The 8777-nt window shown below is 54.5% G+C and overlaps 1 protein-coding gene across 4 annotated transcripts; it reads left to right on the top strand.

The window, feature by feature from the left end:
* Window positions 1-2634: 2634 nt before the first annotated feature.
* Coro1a (coronin 1A) lies at window positions 2635-7756 on the top strand. 4 transcript variants are annotated; one of them, XM_021189625.1, is made up of 11 exons: window positions 2635-2826; window positions 4332-4530; window positions 5413-5535; window positions 5622-5751; window positions 5836-6020; window positions 6136-6255; window positions 6449-6553; window positions 6641-6786; window positions 6870-6927; window positions 7040-7255; window positions 7545-7756. In XM_021189625.1, exons 2-11 carry the CDS (start codon window positions 4333-4335, stop codon window positions 7647-7649), a joined length of 1386 nt encoding a protein of 461 aa, XP_021045284.1. In that variant the 5' UTR covers window positions 2635-2826; window position 4332; the 3' UTR covers window positions 7650-7756. The 4 variants fall into 4 exon arrangements, with proteins under 4 accessions (XP_021045284.1, XP_029400988.1, XP_029400991.1 ...); XM_029545128.1 differs by having other exon boundaries at window positions 2711-2826; window positions 4311-4530; XM_029545131.1 differs by lacking the exon at window positions 2635-2826 and adding an exon at window positions 2957-3050.
* Window positions 7757-8777: the final 1021 nt, after the last annotated feature.

The raw sequence follows: 8777 nt of genomic DNA, 5'->3' as shown, positions 1-8777 counted from the left end.
CCAAGTAGTAGCCACCCCCAGGGTGGAAGGTGATTTTAGGATTAAGTGAATATAGTATGTTTTGTTTGCTTGTGTTTGAGATAGGGTCTTGCTGCGTAGCCCAAGCTGGTGACCTGCCTCAGCCTCCAGAGTACTGGAATTGCAGGTGTATACCAGCATACCCAGTGAGCATGTAAATCTTTAATGTCTAGAACAGTCTGGTATATAGTAGCTGCACAATAAACACTAGCTATTATTGTTTTCAGGAGAGGCTTGAGACGGGATCTCATATAGCACAAACTAGCCTTGAACTTCTTCATGTAGCTAAGAATGATCTTGAATTTCTGAGCCTCCCACCTCTGCTGTCCAAGATTATGGCCAACCACTGTCTTACCTGGTTTTGGTTTTTAGATTTTTATCTGTTATTTTTCTGAGACAGAGTTTCTCTGCATAGCTCTTGGAACTCATAGAGAACTCATAGCCCTGTAGACCAGGCTGGCCTTGCAATCAGAGACCCGCCCGCCTCCACCTCCCAAGTGCTGGGATTAAAGGCGTGCGCCACCACTTCACGATTTAGATTTTTAAGTTTTATTTTATGTCTGTGGTAGTTTGAATAATGATGGCCCCCAGAGGCTCATATGTTTGGATGCTTGGGTCCCAGCTGGTGGACTACTTGGGATTAATGTGTGGTCTTATTGGAATAGATACAGACATTGGAGGAAATGTGCCACTGAGAGTGGGTTTTGATGTCTCAAAAGTCCACACCAGGGGCCCCCCTGTCTCTCTCAATCTCAGTCTGTCTGTCTGTCTGTCTGTCTATCTGTCTGTCTCTCTCTTTCTCTGCCTGACTGCAGCTCAGAATGTAAAGCTCTCAGCTACTGTTCCAGAACTATGCCTTTCTGGTTTCCCCCATGGTGATCATGGACTAATCCTCTAAAACCGTAAGCAAGCTCCTAGTTGAATTCTTTCATTTATAAGAATGTCTTGGTCACGGTGTCTCTTCACAGCAATACAACAGTAACTAAGGCAACGAGTGTGATTGTTTTACATGCCTGTATGTATGTGCATCACATGCATGCCTACAGATGGTTGTCAGCCACCATGTGGGTGCTGGGAACTAAATCCTCGTCCTCTGCAAGAACAGTGAGCACTTTTAACCACTGAGCCGTCTCTCTAGCCCGACACGTAGCTTATGTGATGCTGGAGGTCATGCCTTTATGCATGCTATGCAGGCAGTTCTGCCAGCTGAGCTCCATTCTCAGCCCCATTACTGTTATCACTTTAGCTGGAGACTCTAGAGTCCCTGGTTACAGCCGCAGAACCCCAGGCACTATCCAACCCTGTACTGAGTAACTGCAGAACACTTCAGGCTACACCTTCGTTTGTGCACCGTTAGCTGTGAGGTGAGCAGAACGTCTTTACTTGTTCTCCTCCTACAGAAACTGGGGTTCAGGGAGGTGGGGCCTCTTGGCCAAGGTCACATGGCTAATCAGTACAACTGGAGTCAGGCCCCTTCTGTTCTTTCGAACTGCTTCTACCTTAAAGAAGAGTTTCTTCTGACTAGGTCTTGCCTTGTAGCCCAGGCTGTCCTCGTGCCTCAGCTTCCTGACTACAGATGACTGTCAGCACACCTGTGTCCTTGAGCTTTGCTGACACTGCGCCTCAGCCCCCTGCCCTTCTCCAGAGCCACATCGGCTGTTTCCTTCTCCTCCCAGGATAGCACAAAGCTTTGGTAAATGGCAATAATGAAAAGAGCCAACATCTTTTGGGTTTTTGAAACAGGGTCTCACTATGTAGCCCTGGCCTGGAACTTACATGTGGATCAGGCTGGCCTTGGTTTCACTGACTCTTCTGCCTCCGCCTCCGTAGTAATGGATTTACAGGTGTGGGCCATCATATCTGACTGTAGGACCCAACACTAATCAGCACCTGCCACCCTGTAGATGCAAATCCAGCTATCTTTGGAGTGACCGTCTCCATATTGAGGCAGGTAAGGCTGTTATAGACAGGAAATTGGAGCTGAGATGAAATTAGCCTGTCCAAGGTCACTCAGATGAGTGACAGCCAGGAGTCACAACAGTGGTTCCAGCAAAGGCCTTTCTTCCCCTGCCCTTGCTACCGTGACAACCCACCGCCCCCTAAGGGATAGGAATGGACGATAGCCCTCCTGTGTGAGATATCAGCCTTCTCTGTGTGGCTTTTAAACTGTGGCAGATGGACTCCCGACTCCTTCTTCCCTTGGCCCGAGAGCTCTCTAGAGGCGGGAACACTTGCCTCCTTCAGGTGCTCCATAATGCCCAGTTATTTTACTTCTTCCGGGCCTCAACGCCGTGAAGCAGAGGACAAGGCTGTCCCCGCTGAAGCCCTGAACCCCTAGAAAGGAGAAATGACCCCCCCCCAAGGCCTCCCAGAAATCCATCTGGGGCAACGACAAGAGAGGTCCCTCCTGTCGCAGAGAAGGCTCTCAAGCCGGTTGCAACCCTTCTAGAGCTCTCTCCGATGCCAGGGAAAGGACCTCTTGGAGGCTGCGAGCGGCTGGGGGAGGGATGAAGGAACGGGATATTTTTGCGTTCTGACATTAAAAGAAGAGTTGATTCGCGTCAGCATCTGTTCGGGGGTTGGAGCTGACAGCATGGGGAGCGGTCCCAGTCTTGCAGCCCCGGAGCGAAGGGCCGGGCCTCCATGAGCTCCGCCCAAAGGGGCGCTACCACCCGGAGGAGGCCGGCGCACGGCCGCTGCTCATTCATTGTCTTGACAGAGCATCTTCGGCGGCCAGCCTGCGGCTCCTCCATCCTTCTCTCCTTCCTCCTCCGCTTGGGAGGGGTCACGCTCAGCTCTCCGCAGCAGGTGAGGCTGGGCGCTGGGGGAGGGCTGGTCACAAGGGCCAGGCAACGCTGCCATGGGCCACCTGTGGGGCCAGCGCCAGTGTGGGGGCAGGACTGTGGGACTGTGGGGGCGGGCGAGCTGTCAGGGCCACCAGGCTGGGGACAGAGAGCCGGTTTGTGAGCCCCGCTAGGAGGATCGAGGACTAGGGAGTGCGAAGGAGCAAGTAGGTCCCAGAGTGCTCCAAGGTGAGGGCGAAGGACCATCGTGACCAAGATGGAGGTGGGCTCCTGGGAGCGGCCGTAACTGGGCTCAGAACCTATGTCCCCGGGAGGGAGCTTCTGAGGGTGGGGGGTGCAGGGTGGGGTGAGCCAAGTAGCTGCCCTGAGCTTTGAGACAGGAAGGGGTTGAGTGCAAAACAAGACTAAGTTCCCCTTTCCGTGGTTTCCGGGCTTGGTACCTGGGTGGGGGAGGAGGCCGGGTGGGGCACATCTTCTACCCCTACCTTGGATTGGGCTTGCCTTCTCCCAAATCCAGACTGCTCACTGGGGTCTTGTGTCCCCTTCCTATCTTGGAGACTTCACTCAGGCACTTCCCCGGCTTTTTTTTTTTTTTTTTTTTTTTTAAATAGACCTGGGAGCCTCCTTGGTGATACTGGGGTGTGCGAGGACTGGAATCCCAGCACGAAGGGGCTCCCCATTAAGGCAGAGCAGATGGGTGAGGCTGGGGAGGTGGATAGAGGTTCTGGGCAGGATGCCTTCCACAGCACAGCCGAGGTTCCTTTACTGAGCAGGAAGGTGGAAGGATTGGGCACAAGGATGGAGCTCTGGAACACAAGGATAGAGGCAGCCCCTGGGCTTCACTGGCTGGCTGCCTAGCCACAGTGGGTAACCATCTTAGCGGACCTCAGGGAAGTCAGAGTGGGCCTCTCCTGAGTGTAGCTTAACGGAAGCAGAGATGGCTCAGAAGAACATCTGCTTTTTTCTGAGCGGAGGTTAGGAGCAGAGGTCTGGGGAGGTGCTAGGACCCAAGCCATTGCTGTTTCTCGTAGCCAGAAACCTGGGGAAGCCATCCTGCTACTGCATCCCTTCCTAGGCAAGCTAGCCTGCATCCCTCTGTGTGCCATCTCTGAGCTGGAAGGCCAGGGAGAAGCCCTGCCCTGCCTTTAGGAAGCTCTGTGTGGGTGTGAGGGATGTGGGATCTAGACGAGTTCACTAGGAGGGAACCCACCTCCAGCGTGTCTGGACCACTAGGAAGGAGGCACTGTGTCTCAATCAAGAACCAGACCCTTGGAGCCACACCATAGTAGGGGCTGATGGTGCAGGATTGAGGGTGTGGCTTGAAGTGCCTGGGAATTTGACAGGAAAACTGGGGAAAGCAGGGAGATAAGCAAGCTGTCAGTCATGGTCGGGGTGCCTCAGACGCCATGCTGGAACCCCTCAAGGCCAGGCCAAGGGTTGCTCTGGGGATGACAACATGCGTGCGGCTGGTATTGACCCAAAGGAAAGTTTACAATCTGTGTCCTTCAGGATGAGCCGGCAGGTGGTTCGCTCCAGCAAATTCCGCCACGTGTTTGGACAGCCAGCCAAGGCAGACCAGTGCTATGAAGATGTGCGCGTCTCACAAACCACTTGGGACAGTGGCTTCTGCGCTGTCAACCCCAAGTTCATGGCTCTGATCTGTGAGGCCAGTGGGGGAGGGGCCTTCCTGGTGCTACCCCTAGGCAAGGTGAGCTTCTGGAACCTCCGTGCTCCTGGGGAGGACTCTGCTGTCCATTGAGGCTGTGGGGTCCCCAGCAGGTGACTGTGACCCAGCTTTCCTGGGGTTCTGTGTTGATAACTGTAAAATGGGCCAGGGCCATTTGCTACTTAAGCTATCTGGGGACAAAACAAGGGGGCAGGTCCCCCAAATCTTGGCTTGGGGTTTTCTGCTCAGGATAAGGCTGCTCGCTCCAGTGTCCTCAGGACTGAGGGCCCCAGGTCTGCCGAGGACTTTGGGGACTCCTCAAGTGTAAGCCCTGGCTCACAGGTGGAGACGAGGCAAAACCCTTTTCCTCCCCTCTGAGCCTGCTGCTCTTCAGCAGCAGTTCACTCCTGGACTCCTCAGGGGGTGAAACAGGAAGGGGAGATAGGCCCCAAGTTGTTACCTTAAAAGGGCCGATGGAAGCAGAAGAGAAGAGGAAGTGGTTGTTGGGCTGAAGCCGGGTCTGCACCCTGCACAGCTCCTTACACAGGAAGCAGTTGGCTCTCGGAAGAGGCCATTTCCAAACCTCTGCTGCTGTCAAGAGGCATCAGACAGACCTCCAGGCCCAAATCTATAGGACACATTCTATAGCACTCTTCTCACACTCTCCTCTCGGGGACCCCAACCCCTTGCTCACCCTGGGTCCATGGTACCCACAGATGACACTGAGAAAGAGGGCCAGGAACTTGACCAGAGTCTCATGCGATTTGGTGCTCGCCTTCCTGGGACTAGGACAAAGTCCTCCCCACCCCAGTTCTCCCAGGGACCCCACAGCCTTCCTCTGCGTCCCTCTGCAGGGGTGTGGGGAGGGTGGATTGGGTTCAGAAGTCAAACCGCCTCCATTAAAATCCCTGTTGTGCCCTCCAGACTGGACGAGTAGACAAGAACGTGCCTCTGGTCTGCGGCCACACTGCCCCTGTGCTAGACATTGCCTGGTGCCCACACAATGACAATGTCATTGCCAGTGGCTCTGAGGACTGCACAGTTATGGTAAGTTTGTTAGGAATGTGGTCTGAAGGAGTCTGAAGGAAGAACCTGGTGTTTGAAACCCCAGACTCACTTGCCCCTTTTTACAGGTGTGGGAGATCCCGGATGGGGGCCTGGTGCTGCCCTTGCGGGAGCCTGTCGTCACCTTGGAAGGCCACACCAAGCGGGTTGGCATCGTGGCCTGGCACCCCACAGCCCAGAATGTGCTTCTCAGTGCAGGTGCCACAGGGGGCGGAGGGGAGGGTTAGGCGACTTGACAGGGGCAAAGGCTAATGGCTCAACGCTGGACAATCAATTGTGCAGGTTGTGACAATGTGATCCTGGTGTGGGATGTGGGCACTGGGGCAGCCGTGCTGACGCTGGGCCCGGATGTGCACCCGGACACAATCTACAGCGTGGACTGGAGCCGGGACGGTGCTCTCATCTGTACCTCCTGCCGCGACAAGCGTGTTCGCGTCATCGAGCCTCGCAAAGGCACTATTGTGGCTGTAAGTTGCCGTGGAACCTAAACCTTGGCCCTTGGATGTTGCTCCTCCTGGACCCACCTGGGGTCTAGTCCCTTGGTGAGACTGTGAGAAGCTGACCTTCTTTCTTTCCTCTCAGGAAAAGGACCGTCCCCATGAGGGGACTCGGCCAGTGCATGCTGTGTTTGTGTCAGAAGGGAAGATTCTAACCACGGGTTTCAGTCGCATGAGTGAGCGGCAGGTGGCGCTGTGGGACACAGTGAGTGCTGAGACACGGGGGCCCTGCAGGCTGGGAATCAGGGCTAGAGGCTTGCCCTGCCACGTGACTGTGGCCTCTGTTTTCCTGTGAGATGGGGGAGTTTCCATGCTTATTCTGAGGGCCCTTGCCTGCTTACTGTCCAGTGAAGACTTGACATGGCCCAGTTTGTTGCTATCACCACCTGTCTCTACAGAAGCACCTGGAGGAGCCACTGTCCCTGCAGGAGCTGGACACAAGCAGCGGAGTCCTGCTACCTTTTTTTGATCCCGATACCAACATTGTCTACCTCTGTGGCAAGGTGACTCAGGCAGGAGGGCTGGGGGCAACGGGGTGAACAGACAGTCGGGTGCCCTGTTCTGGTACTAACTCTTGCCCACACCCACAGGGTGACAGCTCTATCCGGTATTTTGAGATCACGTCTGAGGCTCCGTTCCTGCATTATCTGTCCATGTTCAGTTCCAAGGAGTCTCAGCGTGGTATGGGCTACATGCCCAAACGTGGCCTGGAAGTGAATAAGTGTGAGATTGCCAGGTGACTGACCCCTAATCCTAGCCGGATCTTCAGCACCCAGCCAGCCGTGCTGAGGAGTGACGCTCATCTTCCTGTTTCCACAGATTCTATAAGCTTCATGAGCGGAAGTGTGAGCCCATTGCCATGACAGTGCCTAGAAAGGTGATACACCTATGCTCCTCCCAGGGTGCTGGGACAGGACATGACCACAGGGGTTTGTAGGGTGGGACAGAAACATAAACACTCTCATGACCAGCCTTGGCCTTGCCCGCAGTCGGACCTGTTCCAGGAGGACCTGTATCCGCCCACTGCAGGACCCGACCCTGCCCTCACAGCTGAGGAGTGGCTGGGTGGTCGGGATGCTGGCCCCCTCCTCATTTCCCTCAAGGATGGCTACGTGCCCCCAAAGAGCAGGGAGCTGAGGGTCAACAGGGGCCTGGACAGCGCTCGCAGAAGAACTACGCCGGAGCCCAGTGGCACGCCTAGCTCGGTAAGGCGGCTGGGGAGCGGGGGAAGCAAAGCAGGAAGCGGGGCTGGGGCAAAGCCTGCACGGATGTACTCAACGTCTCGTGGGGAGAGTCCCGTGTCAGAGATGCCCAAGCCCAGGGCAAGGAGTGGGTGGCCCCGAGGCCTTAGAAACCAGGTTGCAAGCTTATAGGCATGCAGTAATCCGGGGAGCATCTGCTGGGGAAGAAGGGCCTTGCGGCTCTTGGAAAGGTTAGCGGGTGTCAGCGGAAGCAACAGAGAAGCTGGGCCTGATGCAGGGCTGGGTCTCCTAGGACACCGTGTCGCGGCTGGAGGAGGACGTGAGGAATCTGAACGCCATAGTGCAAAAGCTACAAGAGCGCCTGGACAGGCTGGAGGAGGCTGTTCAGGCCAAGTAGAACCCCAGAGCTCTCATCTGGGGCCAGCCATCCCCTCTGCTCCTACCCCACCCTCAGGCCATACGGTGAATAAGACGAAAATAATAAAATGGCTTTATTTTCTGGTACCTCTCAGACTCTGGTGAACTGGCGAGCCCCAAAGCTTCCCCCTGACAATTCTCTGAACGCACTGTCCCCATTCGGGCTGTGGGTCACTNCCAGATGTACACTATAGCAGAGGAAAGGGCCTTGCCTGGTATGATTCCTGCAGTGATGGAGCTGGACACTGTTCTCTCTTCCCTAGCTGCACCTCTAGCGGAAGGTCTGAGCCATCCAAATCCCTATCTTAGTGCCCCCCACATTTCCAGTCACCCCAAAACTTTTCGTGTTTTCTTTGGTAGTGCTGGACCAAAGCCGTTAATATGCTATGTAAGCTCTCTATCATTCTAGCTATGCCCCTAGCCCTGACCCCAAATTAGCATTTCCTGGTCAACTCCAGCACAGCCTACATACAACCATACTGACACTCCNTGAGCTACAGACTCAAAGAACAAAAATAACAAGACTTCGGAGCAGACACCACTCACATCTGTAATCCTGTAATCTCTTGGGAGACCGAGGACTGCTGTGGGGTTCAAGCCAGAAACTCAGTTGAGAGTGGTTATAAAGTNAGATACTGCCTCAAACCAAACCAAACCAAACCAGATGGGGCTTGGATGTGGCCTTNCTGGCAGCATGCACCAGGCTTTGGGTTTGATCCCTTACCTTGCATAAACCAAGTGTGGTATCCNACACCTATAATCTCAGCACTGGAGAGGTAATGGCAGGAGGGTCTGAAGTTCAAAGCCAGCCTAGAATAGAGACCGTTTCAGAAACAACTGTAATAAACAATCGCCAAACCAGGAGGCTGGAGGGATGACTTAGAGGTTTAGTGTTTCCCTTGCAGTCACAGGGATTAGAACTCAGATCCCAGCATCCACGTNACAAGCTGGGTAACCTTGCAAATACCTGCAACCCAGCTCTGATGCAGATAAAACAGGATTGTGGGGCTGGTTGGCTTCCAGCCTAAAGAAGAAGCGAGCACTGGTTCTGAGAGGGAGAGCCTGCCTCAAAGAAGTAGAAAATGATAGAAGGCCCAGCAGTGGTGGC

This window comes from Mus pahari, chromosome 1, assembly GCF_900095145.1.
Source record: "Mus pahari chromosome 1, PAHARI_EIJ_v1.1, whole genome shotgun sequence".
In the NCBI taxonomy this organism is placed as follows: domain Eukaryota; kingdom Metazoa; phylum Chordata; class Mammalia; order Rodentia; family Muridae; genus Mus; species Mus pahari.
This window is presented reverse-complemented; position numbering and strand designations above follow the sequence as displayed.

Excerpts from the sequence above, each read along its gene's own strand:
- Coro1a (XM_021189625.1), top strand. The coding sequence starts at position 4,333 with ATGAGCCGGCAGGTGGTTCGCTCCAGCAAATTCCGCCACGTGTTTGGA. Across the intron at positions 6,256-6,448 it reads AGGTGGCGCTGTGGGACACA|AAGCACCTGGAGGAGCCACT; the intron begins GTGAGTGCTGAG and ends CTGTCTCTACAG. Across the intron at positions 7,256-7,544 it reads CCAGTGGCACGCCTAGCTCG|GACACCGTGTCGCGGCTGGA; the intron begins GTAAGGCGGCTG and ends TGGGTCTCCTAG.